At 32.6% G+C, this 25481-nt stretch overlaps 1 protein-coding gene across 1 annotated transcript in view; it reads right to left on the bottom strand.

The window, feature by feature from the left end:
* Positions 1–25481, bottom strand: part of LOC115888131 (arylsulfatase I-like) — a 52929-nt gene that overhangs the window by 23193 nt on the left and 4255 nt on the right. The window contains exon 2 of the mRNA XM_030907716.1: positions 20185–20344. Within this exon, the coding sequence (XP_030763576.1) occupies positions 20185–20344 (160 nt within the window). The remainder of the gene's footprint in view (positions 1–20184; positions 20345–25481) is intronic.

Here is a 25481-nt window from a genome sequence, read left to right as displayed (position 1 = left end):
TCAACTTTTGACATTCTCGCTTAACAAAAAATTGTATTTTAAATTTCAATCTAGAGTGCCATGGCTATGCTAAAAACACTAATTCTTAATCAAGGAGCCTTGGAAAAATAGATGAGATCGTCTAATGTTTTTAGTGTCTTGTCCTGACCAGTTAGAAAATGCTCAAATCGTATTTTTAATCATATCTCAATTTTTTCAAATTGAACGAAAGTGAATCATTAGTATATTTGGAAAAAGCATATTTTACGAATAATTTGATACCACACACTTGGTATTTCGAGTCAAATTTTCGTTACAAACCGCAAGTTATAATTTCAAATAAGCCATATGCGAAAATGTCAAAAGTTGACATGTGATATGTCATTCTATTCAGGATGTTATTTTCTATCGAATAAAGTAAAAAAATACGGAGGGTGTTATATAAAAATCAAAAATTGTAGTAATTTCCGCTGAAACAGGAAGTGACCGAAAACAATTGAATAGGTCAATCAGTCCTAATTTATGTCATATACTAACACACCAAATTTCGTTTCTTTAACTGAAACAATAAAAAAGTTATAGGGATGAGCCACTTTTGAGACGTACCCGGTATATACAAAATATGATCGATAGAAAAACGGCGTCAGCGATGGCTATGAAATGAAGATTGCTGTCATTTTATATGTAAAATTATATGGGGATCATATGGTACTTTATTCAATATTTTTAAAACCTTTTTGAGACACTACAGGAAATTTTATTGTACTGGAATTGAAGCATCCATCATTGTTTTAAGTGACGCAATTAAAATGTTAGGATGTAATACTTAATTATCTTATTTTTTTTATTTTTATAATCCTTAAGCCTTAAGCTCCTAAAGGAAGCATAAAAAATATGACCTTACATTTACATGGTTCTTTTCTCTCGAAGATTTACTTTGATATTTTCAAAATATTTTAATGGCGTTAAAAAATGCAATAACGAAGGTAATTATAAAAGTATTTTAATTAGCTCTTTTATACGTTTGCATAGTATTTTTTTCTGCTACTGTTAACTACATTAACTACAGTGAATATTATTTTGTATCTTACATCAGAAATCAGTGAAAAAAATAGTTTGTATTTTGAAAACATTAATAATAATCCTAATAAATTTCAGTTATATTTCTTTACTACTTTTAAACACGCCTCGAAAATAAAAATAAAAATAATTCAAAGATTACCCCTCCAAATATTAAGTTTCTTTAAGTCTCACTTTAATTCTAAAGTATATTTGATACCAATTAAACTTTTTGTTACGTAATCAAGGGCGCGATTTTTAAATTCATTGTTGCCAACCATGGATATATTTGGCAACGGGCTGACTAACTGGAATTTAAATTTCCCGCTGGGGAATCAGGTGGTAGCTCTGCTGTAAAAAATGTCAAGTAGAAAGAAAAATGTAGTTCCTGATATTGTCAGGCGTTCTGACACTTTAGTTTTGTATTACGAGTTTGTAGTTTAAATAAATAGTGTTCTGATTCTTTAAGCTTAAAAATGATTACTAGCAAACCTTGCAATCGAATAGTGTACTTTTTAGAACCTCTTTAGTACGAAGTGTACAAGATAGCTTAATAGCCGTAAAAAAAACTTGGAACTTTATTAGAATATTTTGAACGGGAAAGCAGTTGTAATAGCCATTTATGTCCCTTAAGTGCTGTTAAGGAGGTGAGTTTTATTGATGTAAATTAAGGTTATTAAAAGATAAGGTTGTCTCGTAACTCGATCCGCCATTATTGGAAACGTCATCTACTACGTCACAAGGATGCTACCGCTCATAGATAAAGGGATAAAAACTGCCGACAGTCCGACGATGCATTTCCGAATCGATATTCATTGTGTATATGGTGTATGGCGTCCATAGTTTTTAGTTGTTTGATGTTTGTTTTCTTTATTACATTGCCCATTTATTTCTCTTTGTCCGTTGCATTCTATTTTTTATTCCTTTTATCTATGATTTTATATGTTCTGTCTACGTCACAGGGATGCCATTCTGCTTCGCTCCAATTGGTCCAAAAGTTAAGAGACAACCTTACCTTTTAATAACCTTGGATGTAAATAATAACTGTTTATACAGGGTGTTTCAAAACAAATGCGAAAAACTTCAGGGGGCGATTCCTTGTTTAAAATAAAGGATAGTTTGCTTCATAAACGTTGGGTCAAAAGTCAACCATTAGGGAGATATCGCGGTACAAAGATGGCGAAAAAATAATGTTTTTATTTTTTATCTTGAAAACGAAAAGAGATAGACTAATGAAATTTTATGGGAGCATTACTGTTATGAAAACACACTTTCTGGTAATTTTTTCACTTTTTTAAAATGAGTGGAAGGGGTTGAAATAAACTACCCCTATCATTCTTGTTAACGAAATTTAAAGAAAAATCTTATCAAACACATGCAAAAAAAATTAATTTGGATAGCTTGGTTTGTTTAGAAACGTTTTTATCTCTTGTGTTTCTTTGATAAAACTCGCCGATTTGAAATTAAAAAATAAAATGTAAAGCATTACATGTCAGGATAAAAAACATTTTTAGATAAAGAATCTACTGATAATAACGATAATAATAAGAATCTAGATAATAACGTATTGCAGTAGAGTAATGTTAATAAAATAATATTAGAAACATCCCCTAAAAAGTGACAGCGACCGACTAGATTTTATCCTAAAAAAATTAGAGCAGCCCACTAGATTCTCTATCTAAAAATGTTTTTTGTCTCGACATGTAATGCTTTACATTTTATTTTTTAATTTCAAATCGGTGAGTTTTATCAAAAAAACATAAGAGATAAAAAAGTTTCTAAACAAACTAAACTATCCAAATTAATTTTTATTAATTTTTTTGCATGTGTTTGATAAGCTTTTTTTTAAATTTCGTTAACAAGAATGATAGGGGTAGTTTATTTCAACCCCTTGCACTCATTTTAAAAAAGTGAAAAAATTACCAGAAAGTGTGTTTTCATAACAGTAATGCTTCCATAAAATGTCTTTAGTCCATTATCGTTTTAGTCTAATTTCGTTTTCAAGATAAAAAATAAAAACATTATTTTCCCGCCATCTTTGTACCGCGATATCTCCCTAATGGCTGACTTTTGACCCAACGTTTATAAAGCAATCTACCCTTTATTTTGAACAAGGAATGACCACCTGAAGTTTTTCGCATTTGTTTTGAAACACCCTGTATATGTATAATTAATTTATTTTTGTTTTCTAAAATATTTTGATTAAAAGAAAATATCCAAAGTGGGCAAGGCTGTACCGGTCAAGCTTAATCGTGTTGCTAAAGGTTTATTTGATATGAACTATACAGGGTGAGTCTTAAATAAGTGCAAATATTTTCAGGGCTGGTAGATCTCGATAAAAGAAACATATTTTCTCTTTACCATTTTTCAGATAAGTCCAAAATAACCGAGTTATTTAAGTTTGAAATTTAAAAAAAAAATGATTTTATTAGAAATTTTTTTAGAGCCACAGGATTTTTTTCTGTATTTGCATCCCTTTTATTGTCGTAACCATAGAGAAAAGCCTTCACTATGGTAATATCAGAGATTAAGAAATTATACCGTGGGAAAATTTGCGGTGAACAGGCAGTTCTAAAAAGTTTTTGAAAAATATACAGGGAAATTTAAAAGAAAATGCACGATTTTCAACATCTTTTTTTAGCGATAAAAACCTCATCGCCGTGTTCCTGGGGTCGAAATATACCAGCCCCGAAAATATTTGCACTTATTTAAGATTCACCCTGTATATTATATTTTCTGTCATTTTTTGTAAGTCTTCTGTCGAAATCTTCCTGACTCATTGTACAGAATTTATAGATAATGGAAAATGTAATACACACTAGCAAAAACTTAAAATAAGTATATTAGTAAATATATTTTTATGTAAAATTTTCATTAGCATTAGAAAGGTATATTATATAAAATGGGTTATTTATTATAATAAACATTTCTCAAATTAATATACAATAACTAGATACTAATATGTTTGATTTACGAGAAGCAAATTATTATTTATTTATTATCATTATTCTGGTTTAAATTACAAAAAAAACGCAATAGTAGAACATTATACATGAATAAAACATGATCTGTTTAATATATTATATTATGTGTATTTTTCAACTTTTTAATACAACCTTATTGTCATATACAAACTCATTTACATGGTGTAAATCTACTAATTGAATAATCATACGTTTGCTATTATAACGTTATGATTGGCTGTTTTTTTTTAAGATACGTTTAAATATACAAGTATCTGCTGTAATTACATGTGACATAGGAAAAGTAACATAAAATAAATTGTGTATGCACTATGTGCACATATCTAATCGCGAAACATTTTCCGATGCACGTCATCAATCATAATCGACATAGACACTAAAGTCTATAAACCTGACTAAATAAAATTTTGGCAAAAATGTTTAAATTTGTTGTATAGTTTAAGATACCGAGCAGCTCTTCATTTTACTTTATAGAGCAAATGATTGTAACAGATATTTTATTTAGATTAAATCTGCAAAAATTAATTTAAACCGAATTTTATTATAGCTATGTTGGTCACGTTGCGCCGTTTTTAGCAAGATTGTTTATTATTTGATAAGTATCCTAATGTCTAACGTTAGTCATTATTTTGTATAATATTGTGTTGTTGAATCTTTGTGAGTAATTCTTGTTTTTTGCCTATTTTCATAGTCTTTTTTTTAAATTGTACTTTTAAGCACAAACAGTTCTTTTAAGAACTAATTTTTCGAGTTTTTGTATTGCATTTCCTGAAATTGTGTGTTGAAAATCTGCCGAAGCATTTAAACAGTCGAAGCAAGGAGCTTGTAGCTTCCCTGATAAACTATTTTGAACGAGAACGTGACAATAAAGGTCTTGTATTACCCTTGACTGCAGTCAGAGAAGTAAGTTTTATTGATAAGCCACATTACACCACTTTCAAAGTTATTTCTGCGTTAGTTTTTAAAAAATTTTGTGATTATTAGTTCATGCATTAATAGCACCCTCTTACTTGTTATTACCACTTATGGTGTTGTAAGATGTACATCAATAAATAAATAAATAACCCATAATAACGCTTAGAATAATCTTCATAATGGACTAGTTTTTGCCAATATGTAATAACTAAAATAAGCTATAAAACAAATAAATCAATTAATTACTAAAATATTAGTTATTAAATTAAAAATAAAACGTAAAAATCTTCAAAAAATGATATAATAAATATATTGTTTGTCACTTTTAAATTAAGATTCATCTCATAAATCCATCACAATCCGGCAGCGCTGTCGCCACTCAAAGTTGATGACGTGCATTGGAAATTGTTTTGCGATTACCATATTTGAAGTGAAACTTCTTACTTCCTTCTGTCTGTCTGTCCAAACCAAACCGCATTCGGGTACCCCTATCCACGTGCTGGATTTGGTTCCAAATGACCCATAATTAAGAAAAATCCTGATCCTGATGACGAAATCATCAGGATCGTTAGAGGCATCTATTCGAAAGGCCGAGGGCGTCATTCTGTAGCCCGTCCCCAATTATGCCGAAATCGACCCACATTTTTCTTCAATATCAAATCCTTAATTCCACCCTGATGAAGATGTAAACGAAATGTCGCGTCGCTCACATAGCCTACCCCAATGACTAAAGAATACAAGGACATGTAACGCCCATATACGGACTGCAGCAGAATTATCAGCACCCTTCCGTTTCCTTTCCGTTTACATAAAATAGTATATTATGTAAATGAATAGGACAACGCATACTATCTGTTCCATATCCTTTCCTTCCATACATTTTACAAGTTCTTACGTTTGTACCAGCTCCGTTAAAATGTTGCTGATATTTATTTGTTCTTTCACCTCTTAATTACAGTACATCTGCTGGATCTGTGTCTATGAAAGGAATGCGGACAAAAAACATTTAAATAAACAGCAATATATTTTATACGTCGACTTGACGAGACGTCACCGCAAATCGCTCCGCCCACTCATTTTATTGGCTACTTGCGAAATTGTAGAATTTTAATTGATGGAACGCGTTGTCTATTTTTTTACGAAAAACATCGAGAGGATATCGTTTCCCCTCTCACGGATACCCCGTAGCCACAGAACGGACAGACGTACTGTAAATCTATTACCTTTTTCAAAAGATACAAATTTTCATAACGATATAAATTGTACAATAAAAAGTATGAAACTGATACGGAACGGAAGCTTACGTATAGCGCCAATACAATAAAAGATACGGAACGGATATGGAATGGAAGCGGAAGATATAGTGAGAATCTTATTAAGGTCCGCTCCATCTGAATGAGAGTTTACAGTATACACTTTAAAATATGCTTGTTGTTTTACAACAGCGATAAAGAAATTTGAAATTCTAAAAATTGAAATATTCTAGACCTTGTAAATATACGATATAAGTGACCTATAATAATCATTAAGTTTCTCTCTACCAAGGATAAAATATTTTGAAGCTTAGAAACTTGTTATAGTGCCTTTATTAAATCTGATATTTATAAATACAATTATCTCATATTGTTTATCTACTTAACTATTTTATAAGAAGCTATAATTTTATCGGTATAGTAAGACATTTCAGAGAACAGCACGTAAACCTTGCATTCCTCGGAATTTTTGTGCAATTCTTATTAAAAACAATGAGAGCAGCTAGGTAAGAGTTAAAAGTTAAAACGCCCAGTGTTACAACAATAAATTTATCTGTTAATTATTTTTCTCGTTTCCTATCTTTTCATATGAAGTCGTGTGGAAAAATATTTTCTAAGACTGAGGGTCAATCGAAGAGAGTTTATAATAAATGTAAATTTAGCGCAGTACCTACTGTGAAAAACAATTAGGTTTTTGTTATTTAGTATTCTAATAATAAAATATGTTAAGGTTTCAACAAATTCCGACCGCAGCGCTTCAACGGCACAAATCAGAAATTATCAGTACCTACTTCACGCCGCCCGCCGCCGCCGCCGCACAGTGCTTCGAACATATGGCTCTAGAGGACAAAAATGCAAAACTTCTCTTTTATTGTAGGCAATTTATTCAAACTAGGTTTATTTGACACAAATTATGAGTACTCTCGTTGTACTAAATGATGATGTTCTTAGTCCCACGTTTATGAAAAAAAATCTTATAAATAATAAAAATGTTGGAGCTGTGTTTCATTTAAGGAAATAATAATTTATAGTATGAAAACGGTGTAAGTATTAAATAAATCCCTGTTATAAAAAAGAATTGAAATGACATTAGAACATGATTCCTACAATATAAACCTAATATAAGATAAAAATGTTTTTCTTTAATGAAAAAGAAACATTAATGTCATATTTAATTAAAAAAAAACTTAAGATACTATAAATTTACTTTAGGACAACAAAAAAATGCATAGATCGTAACTAATCTGATTCATAAGAATCACTGCTGACAGAATCTTCTAAATTTATAGTATCCAAATCACAGGTAGATGAAGTATCCTCACATATGTATCTATAGATATTGATACTATAAGATATTTCTGTACATCATTTTCTAATATGTAACTTTTTCGCGTTGTTACTGTTCTTTTTGTTGGTATGAGGGGTTCGGATGTTAATAGTTACCTCTTTAATAGACCATATCCATATATTATTTTTCTTGGGTATGACGTTTTATAATAAATTGAAAGTTGGAAACTTTTTTTATGCGACGTTTCGCTCCAACATAGTGGACTTTTTCAGGCACAAGTGGTGTCTCATTTGACTGAAAGGTTCTTCAATATCTAATAAAGAACACATTTTTTGAAATACAAATAATTTTGAGTTCTTGTCCTGATGATCAAGCCAAGTATTAACCAGATCGACATTGCTTATCAATTTTACTCTACTACTAATTCGTGGTACGAAAATTGTTTTTTATGACGATGTGCAAACGAGTCAAATTTCCTGTACGCAAAAATAAACTCGCGTAAAATAACAATAAACAGCGTAATAGAGAGATATCGCTAAACCGAATAGCGTGCATGGACGTTAATAAGGCCAGGTGTTATTTCCTTTTACGTGAGGTGGTATTAACTCTCTTCATTTATAGTTATCGGATCGAAAGAATTCTGATCGCGTCGCGTCCGCTATTTAAACTTAACCTAACTTTGAATTTAAAACTTTGAAATTGTTTTGTTTACTAGGTATTTTAAAACTAAAGGGCTAAAGTGCTTATTTCCAGTGCTTTATTGTTCAACGTTTGCCAGTAGGTTTAGGGCAACAAGCAACAAATTCTCTTAGAAGGGCTAAGTCGTCATCTGCTGTAAACCTAAGACTCTTTATAGGTTCTTTAGTATTGGAAGAGGTGGAATCCATATTTTGGGTCATATTTATTTAATTAAAACTAATCCCCCAGCTACTTAAATATCAAATTACCTAATAAAACTAAGGCAATAATTCAAAATAATTCAAACATAACCTAAAATAAAAGATCTCGCCGGCCGGCTCCGGTTGTCAAATACCCGCACATGCCCATTTAAGCAATTTTTAAACGTTATCAGAGATTATTTAGAAAGACCGCTTGGTGTAATTGATCCGCAAATTCCGTCAGGCGGTAACGTTATTAGCGGGTGTTGCGTTAAAAATTGACTCGCGCATATCGTAACCATGATAAGATACGCGTAAATACTGGATGACGCTATTCGGTTTTCCGATATCTCTCTAATAACTGTGCCGGTCAGGCGCTGTGCACAATTTTAGAGGCCATAAGTGGGCGTGCTATGTGCGCAAACTAGTCACCTAACTAGTGCCCGATTCCGAAAATTGGAACCACGAAAAACAATAAAGAAAAAACAAAGATTATAATCTGTATAATCTGTGATAAAACATTCAGGTACGAGGTTTGTGTGATGTAACGCTGTTTCGGGTAGTAAAAAATAAGTGAAACAGAATTCGAACTAGGCGTCGCGTCGTGTTGTGTTAATAATATTGCCAAAAAAGTGTTAACTCGTAAAGGGGAGCGTAAGTAGGGCGTTGTTGGGAGCAATAACATTCAATAACTCAACTTTCCTGGTTATTAAACTCTCCCGAAACAACATTTTATAGCTTCATAATTTGTTACAATTTGATCAATAGCAAAAATGGATTCAAGCAGTTCGACGAAACAAGTGAGTCAACAAAGTGCTCGTTACACAATCAAAAAATTAAATAGACATATACAATGAGAGGATGAAATATAATTTGCAATATTAATGGTATACTTTTTTAATCAACTAGTGATTAAATGTTTTATGAACATCTTCTAAAATTATAATTATGTACCTTTAAAAAATTTCGTTATAACCGAAATAGCTCCAATTATGCCCCACTAGCAAAACCGGTGATAAAACTATCAACTCATCTAAAAATTTTTTTTAACTGGAATAATAAATTATAATGCAAGTTAGACCTTCTGAAGATATCAAAATATTGACCTTTTGCGCATGCACTTATAGGGTTTTCTGTCGACTCGTCCCGTCCGTCGCGTCGCGTCGTCTATCGACGAGCGGGCCGAGGTTGCCATATTTCAACCATAAAGCTCCTGCCACGAGTAATAAACAAATTAACAACCTGTATATTTATAATATTTTTACAAAATCATCTATACAGGGTGCTACAAATTCGAGGTACGAGCATTGGTACCTCGGTAACCGTAATAGATACGAACATGGTTAAATTGGGGCAAAGTTGCGCTTTGGGATGTTCACCAACATGCCATCAAAAAAGTTTTAAAAATTTCAAGGATTGCTGAGTTTTTTGGAAAAAACGTTTTTTTTTAAATCAATTTTATTTTTTCCTGTCGTTACTTTTAAGAAAATCAAAAAACTAATTGCACATTCTCATAGCTACTTTATTAGGGCTATCTGATAGTATTCTTAGATTTTCAAATTAGCTGATAATTTGTGAGATACAGAGGTCAACTTATTTTTTTTAAATACGGACATGCATTTTTTATTTTCGGTTTTGAAAGACGGTCTCCTGAGTACAATTGTATGCCACACTTTATACTTTTTTTTGTTTTGGTACCTTAACAACTTTTGGGTACCTTAACAACAACAAAAACTATTTAATTATTATTTAAAATAGTTTCAAGTCCGACTCTGGTTTTTTAATTATTTAATCTGATTATATTCACCGTAACAATATTGATCAGCGCTAATTAACATTGAATAAGGAAAATCGAGCCAATTGGAAGATTCAAATAAATTATATCCATGTCAGCAATTTAAAGATATTATTTTTATTGTGAATTTGAAATTTCAGTGTGCGATCTAATAATATGCGTAATATTCATCGTAGTTATTATAAATAAATAAACTTCTACAAACTAGTTTCTAATGTTCTACGAAAGGGATACAACCCTCCCTATTGCACAAATTTATTTTTCGTTCAATTTTATTTATAGCTCTTTGAACTTTCTTCTTATACTTCCCAAAAGCATTTTGTACTCTTTATTGTAAATGTTGAGATGTATTGATTTCACTTTTATAAATGACGTGAAGTAATGTAGGTAAACATTTGTATATTATTTTTTATTACTTTATTGCATTTGATTTTCAGTATTCAATGTTTTACCCCACGTCATTTTTAAGTTTTAAAGCTTATCGATATTGTAACGATGAAGTAATATCACGGATGTATACACTACTGGCAAAGGAATATTAGCAATAGGAGGTTTTCAATGCGATAAAAAAAGATGGTAAGGCTGCAAAATACACTGCAGTGCAACAGAGACGGATAAAGTGTCTTTTCCCTAACATCGTATAGGGGAAGTGATCATAGAAGTGATACGACGAGAGAGCCCCTGCGAGAGGGGGCGCCGGGCAGGTCTTTAAGACGCTTGTGTGGGGGCTACCGCCTACTAATAGAACAGAATCGAAAAAATAGAAACAGGACGGACAGTGTTGCCATTCAATTAAATCGAAATTATGTTGGCTTGTCAAAATCCTAAATCTTCTAATCCCATTATCTTGCCTACTTAATGAAATATTAAATAAAGTACGAAACAATTTTACGAATGTTTTCTCTAGGCACATAACTTCTTTCTAAAACGAAAAGTAACATGCAAAATTTTGATATCATTTCTAAAATAGCAAGTGCAATTCTATGAAATGGCAATACTGTACGATCTTCCTAGCAGTCGCCCCGACACAGTCGGTCGGCGGCGGCGCTTCACAAAGCCGCGGCTGTGACAAAGCAAGATCTTCAACAAAAATTAAAAGTACAGAAACGAAATAAAATATAATATTTAAGTCCAAAATTAGCATTCCTATGTGTCGTAATAATAGATCACTCAAATAAAATACAAATATAATAAATATAACAAGAATTAGAAATAGCTAGGTATATTATTTAATATTAAGAAAAAATATTGAATTAAATAATATTAATATATTAATAAAAACATATAAAACTATAAGAAGTAGGGATAGCAGTCACAAATTAGTGTAGCAGTCACTTTTTACCTTTGTACAAATTTTGATCAGTGATATCTAAAATTAACTTCATTTCAATGGGAAAGCTGTAGCAACTCTCAACTCTTTTTTCATATTAATAAATTTTTTTGACGGGAAAATCACTAAATATTGTCCGAATTTAGGTTGTTTCTTAACTTAAATTTTGTTTTTGTTTACATTTTTTGGGGGAAAATATGGGTTCAACTTTAGTAGATGAATGAAATAAAATCTTTTCAAAAGATATCAACTTCTTCGGGCATGCCGCCAATCCCGCGCCTAATAAGGAGTAATAAGGATTTTTAGGAATATCTCTGTAACTCTGCAACTAGACAGAACGATGACCTGTATGTCTGTTATTACTAAATAAAATTTAATGAAACAATAATAAAGTCAGATTATATAGATTCCAACGCGGCAGTCGCTTAATTTTTAGTCAAATAAGTCAGCTTTTTAAAAGTGCTTCTATTGTAAAAACTAAAGACGCAGTTGAATATATCGTTAGATTTTTCTTTAAATCGGTAGATCGGTAGCTTACAGACGAAACCGGTAGACCTGGCAACTCTGTGATGAACTGACGGGAGTCGGAATAGCGAGGTGCGGAGGGGCGGGAAGGGAAATAAAATAATGGCGATAAATAAAGGGCAGGGAGATGGGTATCATGAGTGGATGGGAGGTGGCGGAATTTCTCCAAAATTTGTTATCTTATTGGAGTTTGTCTAAGTAGACAGTCGTAGTGGAAGTGGAAACGGGGAAGTTGTTGTCCATCTCTGTTTAAGCATAGACTTTTTATAGGCGTTTCATTCCAATGCATGTAATTCCTATGCCTAGAGATCCATTGCCGGGCCTGTATATGGATCAATGTGATAGCCAACATCCAAAGAGGAAGAAGAAGAACGATGAATAGATTAAATATCTAAAAAAAACAGAGCCGGACTTGAAATTAGTTTAAATAAATTGTGTTCAAATGACCGAAACAAAAAAGAAATATTAAGTGTGGCAGTACTCAGGAGACCGAGTTCTTTCAAAATCTGTAATAAAAAATGCAGGTACGTATTTAAAAAAATTAAGTTGGCCTCTGTATCTCACAAATTATCAGCTAATTTGAAAATCTAAAAATACTTTCAGATAGCCCTTATAAAGTGGCTATGAGGATATGCAATTAGTTTTTGATTTTCTTAAAAGTAACGACAGGAAAAAATAAAATTCATTTTCAAAAAAATCCGTTTTTTTCCAAAAAACTCAGCAATCCTTGAAATTTTTAAAACTTTTTTGATGGCATCTTGGTGAACATCTCAAAGGGCAACTTTGCCCCAATTTAACCATGTTCGTATCTATTACGGTTACACAGATACCAATGCTCGTACCTCGAATTTGTAGCACCCTGTATACATACAAACAAAAAAAAATTCTAATACGCATTTGAATTTTAATATTGGTTAAAATGCGTTATATTCTCTTGTACCGCAAACTAAATAATTTTTTTTTATATTGCAGTTGTCTGTGCTTATACTAATAACCAGTGTTGTGACCTTATCAATTAGTAATATATTTCAATATTTCCCAGAAAAAAAATCTCCACTAATTGAGAAAAATATGACCTGCAGTTGATTTATAAAACTAATTGAGATGGAATGACTAAGTGAATAAAAACAGTCATTATAATTTACAATTTTCCGATACAATTTGTTTCGACTTCCTAATAATATAAAAACAGTTGCATGATTAAAGGTAATACCGAATTAATATTATATAAGTTGTATAATAATTGTATTTCAGGTAGTTATGGTCCTGTTATTTATTATGTCACTGTATGTTAAAATTTGGTTTATTGCTGTCACAAATAGTATGCATATACAGGGTGTCCCAATATCCCGTGGACATAGAACTACTACGAATATTTCATTATATAGCATATTTTTAACGATGTAACAAGCTTTCAAAAGATACAGATACTAATATTGTCGATATTGTTCGTTTAGTTAATTAAAAAATAAAAAAAAAACTGTTTAAATATTTTTTGTTAAAGAGGACCAATTAATATGATCCCAGTATTCAAACTACATTAATTGATTGTTTACGTTGATTAATAATAATTACTCCAAATACGAAAAAACTGAATTTTGTGTGTGTATTAGACAGTGGGGTAAAAAGTAACACCCTATAAATTTTATTTCATTTTTTGACGACTATCTATAAAAACAGAGACATTCATTTTTATAACTTATTATTATATTGATTTCTGAGCCAAATCCACATTTATTTAGAATACTTTATTAATTAAATCAATTTAAAAGTATGTAATTAACTAATTTTAGATGTTTTTGGTCGGAAATAATGGTGGTATACTCTTTACTTTACCATCTACTTTACTTTATACTCGTTACCATCTGTACATTTTGTACATATATGGTGCTATAAAAAAATCTGAAATGTCAATATTCCATAGGTATAGTGATAAATAGGGTCTAAATTATAAGAAAATGCATTTTCTACGAAACTTCAAGAGATGGGCAAAAAATGGTATAATACTGTAACGTTTTTAGTTCATTACATGTCTTTTTTATATATGATATATATGATGTCTGGCGTATCGTCATCGGATTCCGTATCGTTCAGGCCTGATAATTTATTTGGCACGCTTGGCGTAATTTTTACGTTCCCTAGTCGCCAACCCTGTTATCTTTTGACACAACCCTGTTATCGCTCTGAGGAGGCGCTGTCAACATCGCTTCTGTCAACTCTCTCCGTGCTTAATCTCACTTTTGCTTTTACCGCTCTGTAGCCTAACCTAACCATCCCGGCTTTTAGAAATGGTAATTATTTAAATCTTGTTGTATAATCTGAATCAGCTGCTATTTCAAAGCAACAGGGTAGAGTTTTGGATGTCCCAACTTAACCTGTATTTGTATTTTGCTGGCACGTTGGCGTCCCTTTTCTTTTGTCCTCCAGAATGTTACATGGAAGAAAGGACAGTTTCTTTGTTTATTATTGAGCCCTCGGAAGTAATTCGAGGGTCCAAGGTAGGACTATTTACAAGGTACGGGCATTATCCAAGGTCCTAGTAGTATCCAAGGTACGGGTAGTGTTCCCCTGCACCGTTGTCTTATGGACGGACTGTGTCCAAGGTTATGGTCCAAGCTACGGACATTATCCAAGGTCCTAGTAGTGTTCCAAGGTACGGGTAGTGTCCCCATGTTGCCACAGTATGGATACAGCGTAAGCCCCATGCTGCTTCGCTCCCATTTCTAAGCCTAGTCAGTAGCTACGGCTGTATTGATTCATGGTGTCCTCATTCTGGCCCCTTTTGTTGTTTTGGCCAACAGGATCGCCGACAGACAGTACAGAGATATGAGCCTACCTCACGCTGCTACTCTTCGAAACAGGATTGCCTCAAGAACAGCTAAGTGTAGATTTAGGTTCTGATTTTCAGTCGATTTTCAGTCTTAACTTAACGTACATTTTAAATAATATCGTACAGACTATATTTAGTGGTTAGATTATTAAGAACATTTATGTCGATTTAGTATTTAAAATATGATTTAGATCTTAGGTTTCATTACATTATGTCTTGTAATGGTATTACTTTTATAGATATTTAGTACAACTCTTAACACCACTTTCTTTGACATATAACCACTATATATTCACTAGAACTCTACAATGTCAGGTATCAGCAAAGAACATTATGAATAAATATAGTCATTAGTTTTAAGTAATATACAACTGTGTTTTCTTTCTCTGTACATGCCTGGCGCCCAATATCTGTATTTTTTGTTGCTTATTGTTATTGATTGGTTTTCTCTCTAGTGAAACACCTTACCCACGACTGCTCTCCGATGAAAAGCTGCCGTTCGCAGTGGTAGTTGTTATAAAAAACGCTACAATACAATTTGATAAACAATTACATTGTGCATCTAATTCCCGTAGAATATACATATAGGATGTTCTATTTAAATTAAACAAGTTATTGTCGTTTAAAGCTACTAATTATTTAATATAAATTTTTGGACACTCTGTATAAGGTAGCAAAATTTTTATTATTGCGACACAATATCTGATCAATAAATAATCTTCGGTAAATACTTACTACCCTTGGAGAAATGAAGCCTTAAAATTTTTACTGCAATTTCATAAAATTGAAAATATTTCAAAAACGGTAAAATTTAAGTGTGATAAACCTTAATCAAATTTACCTTTATTTCAATCGTAGAATCCAAAAATAGAATAATATGCAGGGTGTTCCATTTAAAAAAATACAACTAAAATATTTTTTACTTATTTGGGACACTCTGTATCTTGTAAAAATATTTTTAAATTGTAGCTCTAATAGTCCTTCAACGAACAAAAAACTTACAATTTGTAAAAATGTAATCGTTTAGCTACAATACTCCGTGTCGTATGTGATGAACAACCCTGTATATAATTTATTAATTTAATTTTTATTTTAATTTTATTAATTGTGATTAATAAACAACATATCAAAGGATAACTTTTAATTGGCAATAAACGGCCTACACGATTTTTAAAAGAAAACATTCAGTGGCGCGCATGTTTTTTTTTGGAAAATATTATAGTGATCACCCATATGCACGTCCCCGATAAATTTATCCACGCTTTTTTAGCATTAAAATATATATGTAACACTGATAGTAACTTTTACCCTCAAAATTTCATTCGAATCATATCACTGAAAGTACTTGGAAGAAAATTAAATAAAAAATAAATAAATTGAAAGATTGTTAAGACTTTTAACACTCTGTAGCTTCGAAACAAAGCAGAATCGGACATATAAATACATATTTATGTTGATATGAAAAATAAAAAAAAATATCTCACACGGTGTTTTAAAGTTAAGGTAAAAAACAACCCTTCGATTAACCCTGTATAATATGCCAAATACTAAAGTTTATAAAAAACTGAGTTTACGAATTAAAGTTGATATATTTATACACAGTTTACTAAAAAAAATCAAGGAAATAGGGGTAAACATTTTAAACTAGATTTTTTTAAAATTTTTCCGTTGCGTTTTTTTGCATGAGTGTAGTATCAGGTTTTTTTCATTAAGACCTACCTCAAAAATTTTTCATTGCGTGCCATTGTTTACGAAATTTATACTTGATATTGAAAATTAAAAGATCATACGTACTGTCAAATTGTCAAGAAAATCGCAAAGATTATACTTAACCTTCTCGACAATATTGCCAACCCGTATTTATTACTAATTATAAAGCTTTGCTAAAATTTTATTTTAGAAATAATTGCTTGAATTACTCTGTTACTTTACATGACAGATTAAGTGACTGTAACCTGTAACAATGAAATATCTCAAGTTCATGTAGGTGTATTTAAAAAAAATAGAAATTTTTTTTTGGTAATTTTAATTTGATCGAACAATTACTACTGTAAAGGAAATTTCCGTTAGCTTTTTCTATACCGGGTGGTACATTGTCGTTGAAAACATAGGAAATTTAGCAAAGCCCAAGCAAATTTTGAACTGTCCAAATATTGGCTCCCCTGTCGATTTTGCAGCGAAATTCTATTTTTCAATTGAAACAAATTGTAAAAAAATAAAATTATTATTTTAAATTCAATTAATTATGAAATTACTTTTATTTATTGGTTTTTTAATTAGTAAGGCCCAGGCGCGTGGCGAACGCCCCCGCGGACACCTCGTGGCGGGGTGGGGCCCGGGTAAATTGGGTGCCTCCGCCCCTCATCCTTCAAAAACAATTCTCAAACAAACTGAAAACTGAAATTACATATAGGCACACAATCCTTTTTTCAGAAATAATGAGGCTGGTATAAAACAATTATTTTACACTACATTATTCTCTACAGGTATAATAATAATTATTGTACGGGTTAAGTTGGAATTTTAAACCCACAAACATTGTTAAAATCCCAGAAATCAGTATTAGTAGACAAATATCCTAACGACCTAACACAAAATCTAGCATTCTAACTAAATTCAAGCAAAAAATTTACTTTATGGAAAAATAAAAAATTTTCACAGTATCAGAGAGTTTTCTGATTTGATTTTTGAAAAAAAAAAACAATTACTGATTAGCCGTATACCTGAGATTTGCACTGTATTCCAGTTGTTTCTGGTTCTCCCTGTAACATCCGCTGAACCAGAAAGAAGTTTTTCTAAGCTGAAAATAATAAAAAGTTTTGCGAGGTCTACTATGTCCCAAAATCGCCTAAGCTCACTGGCCATAATATCAGTTGAGAATGATCGAGCAACACAGGTAGATTTGGACAGCCTCGTAAACAAGTTCCTTTTGTTAAGGTCTAGGAAAAAGGAATATACTTTCCAATAGACCATAGGGTACTTTATAAATATTTAAAATTTCTTGTTCACATTTCTGTTTTAGTTATTAGTAGTTAAATGTTGAGTTGTTTTTTTTTCTAATAAAACTTTGATTAATTAGAAGCATAAATGCTTGTTTTCTAGTTTAAGTATTTTAAGAATACAATAATAATAAATATTTATTTATTTTTAATTATTTTTTCAAATACATCAGTATTTGAACGAATTTTTGAGTATACTTAGGAGGGCCCCTAACGAAGCGGGGGTGGGCCCGCGAGAATTTGCCACGCTACTGGTAAGGCCCCTCCTAATACACACACTGGAAAAATCTAGAGATATCATTTTATTAAAGTTAAAAATAAATGTTTTGAATAAACAACCACATATTTGTAGGCCGATTCTTTCTACTTCGATTGAAACGAAGTAGTCACACTAGTTATTTCTAAATTTGGGATATTTGCAGAAGTGTTTGTGCATTTTTTGTCAAATGTATAAAAAGCACCTAGCATCAATTGTTCGAATTTAACCTGTACTGGCTATGTTTTTATGATAACTGGCCAGAATTCATTCAAATAACTCTGTTTAGTATTAAACGACATTATGGAGCGTAGACATCTTAACAAAGACGAAATGCTAAGGACCATGGTTATGCTTGAAGCTGGAATGCGCCAAATCGACGTAGCTAGAGCATTAAATACAACGCAAAGTGTAATATCGCGATTAAGTGCACGCTACCGTGAAAGTGGTGATGTTGCTGAAAGGCACACAAGGCGACATCGCATTACTACCCCTCAGCAAGATCATTTTTTACAATTAAATGCTCGACGCCGACCGACTCTTACAGCACCAGAGCTTAGTTTAATTCTCCAGGAAACACATAATGTAACCGTTAGTCCTAACACTGTTCGCAATAGATTAAGAGAGGTCAACTTAAGAAGCAGACGCCCCTGGAGAGCTCAACCCTTAACGAGAGGAAATCGAGAGGTACGATATTTGTGGGTTCAAGATCATGTTCAGTGGTCGAATGAACAATGGGCCAATGTTCTCTTCACGGACGAGTCACGCTTTGGAATTCATCCGATTCGAGAAGGCTTAGGGTATGGATAGAACAGGGAAATCTTATTCGGTTGGATCATGTTCAGGAAGTGCACCCTTATCAAGGTGGAACAGTTATGGTCTGGGGAGAAGTCCAGTTAGGCCGAAAAACCGATCTCGTTTTTCTTGAAAGGTTTCTAACAGGAATCGTGATTTAATTCTTGAGCCTGTCGTGTTACCATATGCCAATGATTTTGGGAGAAACTTTATTCTCATGCATGACAATGCACGGCCTCATACAACCAGAGTGGTAAGTGAGCTTATCAATGCTCATCAATTAAACATCTTACCCTGGCCGGCACAATCTCCTGACCTCAACCCCATCGAGCACGTATGGGACGCGGTCCAAAGAAAAATTTTGAGAATGGGTATGCCTCGTGAAACTCGTAGGGATCTGGTTCGGGCCGTGAATGCAGCGTGGCAGGCTGTACCTCAAGAAGAGATCGACAACCTGATCAGGAGCATGGAGAGACGATGTAGGGCTGTAATGAACAGTAGAGGAGGCCATACTCTTTATTAAGTAAAAATGGTTTTATCTTTTTTTTTAATTCGCACTTTAGAATAAAAAAAATGTGTGTATTTTTTTGAGTTCAATAAAAATCAAGGTAAATTTGAAAAATTCGGTAAATTTCGCATTTTTATTTCCAATACGTCCTGTAAACTATTTGTTTATTTTAATTTTATTATATCAGAAATGCAAATAATAAAATTACTGACGATGGCTGGATAAAATTGTAATATCTCTAGACTTTTCCGGTGTGTGTATTTGCAGGCATATTTCAAATCGTGCAGTTTGTTTCAGTTGCTTGTTGCTTGCTGATTGCAGTTTGTTTTGCCATTTTTAAGACAAAAATTTATTGATAAGTTTTTAGAAGACTCTCTACTAACTTAATTAAAATAATTTATTTTATTCTTAATATAGAGCCACAGAAACCAGTTAGTTTTTGTTATTATAGCGACTGCCTAATTTAAGCTGAGACTTAATATACACATGATATCTAAATAAATGCCATTGTATTTATTCTGTGGTGTATTTACCCTTCATTGTTTTATTTATTTAGATAATATGTTATTTATTGAAATAATTTGCTTATTTTCGATGACTAAATTTAAATAATTGTTCCTTTTGGTTTTTGTGGTTTTATTATGAAAAGTTGGTTCTCTGAAATAACTTGCCTGTCTTCTTTTTATAAACACGTAACTATTAAAACTTTGAGGTTTTATTTGACATTTATTCTAGTGAATCCCATAAATGTTCATTATGTATTATTTATGTTCCATTTTCAAACACTTACCCAAATGTATAGGATATTTTCCTGTTAGGAACGATGCTCTTGATGGTGTACACAGTGCTTGTGTATAATGGCTGTTTAGAATCACTCCATTATATGCGAGGGCATCTATGTTTGGAGTTGGAATCTCATCGCTGCCATGGAAGCTAACGTCATTAAAACCCTGAAAAAAAAATCATTGTAACAAGAATAAAAAGGATCTCTATTTAATATCAATTAAACTTTTAGTCACGTAATCGAGAACGCGATTTTTAAATTCATTATTGCCAACCATGGACATATTCGGCGCCGGGCTGACTAACTGGAATTTAAATTTCCCGCTGGGGATTCAGGTGGTAGCTCTGATGTAAGAAACGTCAGGTTGTTACATTTATTTATTTATTTCCTGACATTGTTATTCGTTTTGACACTTTAGTTTTGTATAACGAGTTTTTGATTTAAATAAATAGTGTTAGAGTGTTTAGAACCTCTTTAAATGCGGAGTTTACAAGATAGCTTAATAGCCGTAAAAAACTCATCGCAACTTTATTAGTATACTAGCGTGTACCAGCGACTTCGTTCGCGTCGAATTAATAATTTGTAATGCTGACGATAAAGCACATCAAGAATTTCCAGTAACATACAAACTGGATAAAATTTTCTCACATTTATGTCAGCATGAGAAAAAACAATATGGCGATATTATTATATAACTTGGTAATATTTGAGAGGTAATTTCAACTCGTTGGAATTTGACTTTTGAAAAATCCGTTTGCCAAAAATAAGCTTTTTACGCCAAGCAGTTTAAGCAGAATCGTGGTTAAGAAATTACCCAACTTTTTGGAACACCCTGTATGATTTTTTAAAAATTTTCAAAATATGTAAAAAAAACAAATAAATTATGCTTGTCCAAGCGTTTTCCCGAAAGACTAACCGTTTTTTAAATAACAAATATTGTATTATTTGAGGGGCATTTTCACCCTCTTGGAATTTGAGATTCGAGAAACCCCTCCTTATCGAACCTCTACACCCCACAGTCAATCCGTTTGCAAAAAATCAGCTTTAAGCTCCGCGCGCACTGCATCGGATCGGGCCGGCGAGAAACGGCGAAGGCGATGACTCGACTATCGTAGATAGGTAGAAGTAGGAATCTGGCCTCTACAGGCCGAAATGTTTTAGTGGACGCCGGCGCCTTCTATATGTACGATGGTCGCAGTCGCTTTTGCTGGTCGGTCCGATCCGATGCAGTGCGCGCGGAGCCTTAAACGTCAAGCAGTTTAAGCAGAATCGTGATTACTCAATGGTCATATTTTATGAAACACCCTGTGTAAATTTATAAAAAATCTTAAAATATGTAAAACAACAAAATAAAATATACGTGTTTAAGAATTTTTCCGAAAAACTCACCGGTTTTTAAATAAAAATATTTTAATATTTGAGGGATAGTTTCACCCCCTTAGAATTCGAGTTTCGAAAAATCCCTTCTTATCGAACCTCTACACACTAAAGTCAATCTGTTTTCCAAAAATCAGCTTTTTACGTCAAGCGCTTTAAGCAGGATCGTGATTAATCAATGACCAGATTTTTCGAAACACCCTGTATACATTTTTAAAAAATCTTAAAATATGTAAAAAATACAAAATAAAATATACGTGTTTAAGCGTTTTTTCGGAAACTTGACGGTTTTTTAAATAAAAAATATTGTAATATTTGAGGGGTGGTTTCGCCCTCTTGGAACTGGAATTTCGAAAAATCCCTTCTTATCGAACCTCTACACCCTAGAATCAACCTGTATGCCAAAATTGAGCTTCTTACGTTGAGTGGTTTGTGCAGGATCGTGATTAATCAGTATGTCAGTCACTTAAGGATTTTATATACAGGGTGGCCCATCGAAAACGTTCCGCAAGGCATAACGGCCAGAGTATTTTTTTTTTCCAAAAAATCCAAAAACACGTCAATTTTGTTTGTGAGGGTGACAACTTTTGCCCCAAAAATGATTGCAAAATCTCCAACCCTCTAAACGGGGGTGTCATCCCCCATTTTTTTTCAAATGGGAAGGGGGGTCAAGTGGCGCCGCAATGAAAAGAGCTTTCTATTCTCTATATTTTCCCGCCTCGTTTTTGAAAATCGATCGAGTCATTGAGAAAATATGAAGGATTGAAATTTAAAAAGTTTATTTAAACATTTATCAGAGTAAGTGATAAGGATAAATCCCTTTCACCAATTTGAGTTTTTTTCTTATTATTTTTAGATGTTTACGCATTTTTTCACTTGCCACAAGGTTGAACGATCAGGTGCGGTAGTTGCTAGATAGCTGTTCTGTGACTTGTGGGTTGAAGTTCTTCTCAATATCGTTAAACTGACCCACAATAGAATTTCCAAAAATACCAGCCCACACGTTCAATTTCTGAGGGTTTTGTGTGTGCACCTCGTGAAAAACCCTGGAGTTGTCCTCAGCCCAGTACCGAAAGTTGTGCCGATTAACTACACCGTTCAAAAAGAAAGTACACTCATACACATATACAAAACAAACATTAAAACTCATACAAAACAAACATTAAATAGAAAATTATTATCATTCGCCACTCATTCACTCATAGTTTCACAAAATTGCAAGCGACGATCAAAATCGTCTTCGTTGAGTTCTTGTACCAACTGAATTTTGTACGTGTGTAACTTGTGTTTTTTAATATCCTTTGGACACTTGTACGATTCAAGCCGATCTCATTGGCTAATTTTCTTGTACTCAGCGTACTATCCATGGCAACTTGGCCCAATACGAATACCTCCATAGCTTCATTTACTACAGGATTTTCCCTCTGCCTCTTTTTATTCATAACGGAACCAGTTTCGCGAAATTTTGCTACTACTCGCGAACAATTTTGCCATAAAGGTGTTTGTCAGGATGGCGTTCATTGGTATCTGCGCAACCCGATTGCCACATTCATTATTTTTAAAATAAAGTTCGATTATTTCCACTTTTTATGCAAGTGAGTACACCAAAATTGTTAAAAAGTTTAACGATATTGAGAAGAACTTCAACGCATAAGTCACAGAACAGCTATCTAGCAAATACCGCACCTGATCGTTCAACATTGTGGCAAGTGAAAAAATGCGTAAACATCTAGAAATAATAAGAAAAAACAGCAGATTGGTCCAAGGAATTTATCCATATCATTTACTCTGATAAATGTTTAAATAAACTTTTCAAATTTCAATCCGTCATATATTCTCAATGACTCGACCGATTTTCAAAAACGAAGCGGGAAAGTATAGAGAATAGAAAGCCCTTTTCATTGCGGTACCACTTGACACCCCTTTCCATTTGAAAAAAATTTGGGGATGACACCCCCGCTTAGAGGGTTGAAGATTTTGGAATCATCACTACCAAACAGTTGAAACTTGCTTTCGTCGCTAAACAGTACAGTATTCCATTTCTGATAAGACCAGGTGAGATGATCTTGAGCAAATTTAAAGCGGGCCATCCTATTTTTCTTTGATATTAGTGGTTTCTTCACCGCAACTCTTCCAAAAAGTCCCATGTCATCCAACCTTCTTCTCACCGTGCGTGCAGACACCGATATTCCCCTTTCACCCATTTCTCGAGAAATGTCTGTGGATATTTTTCTTATTTATTATCTCTCATTGATATTCTCTTCATTACTTTCATTGTCCTGTTGCACAACTTTCTTAGTCATCCTGACTTAAAAGCTGTTGAAACGTTCCCTGTTTGACGGTGCCTTTTAAAATGTTTAAATTTTTACTTATTTGAATTTGTTTATAACCGCTCTTGTATAATTCAACTATTTTATTTTTTAAATCCGTAGAGAAATATTTAGACTTGGGCATGATGTTTATATTTATCTGAAGCAAATCGTACCTTTTATCAGCTTAAACTAAATAATTTTAATGTATTTATTTATGGTTTCCATACTTTTGGCCACAAGAAATCTATTGTTCTCCTACAAAAACTGCTAAACAGATTTTTTTCGCTGTGTAATTTTTGGAATACTTTTATTTGCTGATAAGCTGTTCATTTATATTCCTGAGAGTTTAAGCATAGCAATATTTTCTGTGATATTTTAAAAAGTAAAAAGTTTCCATACTTTTGGGCACCACTGTATATGGGCGCATTCATCATCTTCATATTTGACATAAAATCCAAAATATTTCAAAAACCGTTAAACTTAAAAAAAATACTTAATTGCCAATACAAATTTTCTTCTTGTGTTAACGTATTTAATGAAATTTAAATTATTTTGAAAGTTTATAATTTAATTCTGGTGTACCGAGGTAATGTACCTGAAAAAACAAAAGCAGTATTTTCCTACGAGTGGAGAAATTGGTGTTATATAAACCTTTACATAAATGGAAACGTGCGGATGTCAATATACTAAAGTATTTATGTGTATTTACCTTAATTACATATTTTGTCAGGTCGATGGCAAAGTTTCGTTTACTTACTTTAATCCTCACACTGATTACAAAATAATAACAGGGTCAGTTTTTTTAGAGACAATTTTACTGAGAGATGTACAGGGTGGGTCAAATTCGACGCTTTTAAATTGAAACGCCCTTTTCTATAGGAGATAGACGAAAACTAATATCGGTGTCTGGAGCTCAATTTTCATCAAAAACATGATGGTGAAAACCGCACATCAATATCTGTTATTGTTTAGGAGTTACGGGGTGTTTTTAAAAAATGTGCATTTTTAACAAATCGCTGTAACTTTTTTGCTATGGAAAATTTTGTATTTCTATGAAAACATTTCCAAAGCACATTTTTACATAGAATTTAATGGTTTAAGTATAATTTTTTTAAAATTAATAATTTAAGAGTTATCAACAGAAAAATTGATTTTTATTTGGGACACCCTCTATATTTTTAATTAACTGAAAAGAATTTAAAATTACCTTTCCAAAAATATAGCACACTTGATATTTTGTTACAATCCCCTTCGAAATACAGAATTTTTAAAAGTTCGCCACTTTTAACTAGTAGGCTTTGGACCCCTTATTGATGATGTGCCCTTAATGGAACTCGAAAACATATTTTTCCAGCAAGACGACGCACCGCCTTTGAACGCTTAAGTTATCAGCAAATTTTTGCAGGCAATTTCAAGAATAATTGAATAGCTAACGAAAAAGATCCCAGCCGTTGGCTGTCGAGACCACCTGACTTAGTGCCCATGGATCTAATCTTATGTATATATTTGCTGAATAGAGATTCCTTATTCTTCCGTATAATCTAGACAAGAATTAGAAATACTTAGCAGTTATGAGAGGGTATCTTTCACCCCCACTGAATTAATGAATTCCGC

This window comes from Sitophilus oryzae, unplaced genomic scaffold (genome assembly GCF_002938485.1).
Source record: "Sitophilus oryzae breed Bouriz unplaced genomic scaffold, Soryzae_2.0 scaffold_684_pilon_pilon, whole genome shotgun sequence".
NCBI lineage: Eukaryota > Metazoa > Arthropoda > Insecta > Coleoptera > Curculionidae > Sitophilus > Sitophilus oryzae.
This window is presented reverse-complemented; position numbering and strand designations above follow the sequence as displayed.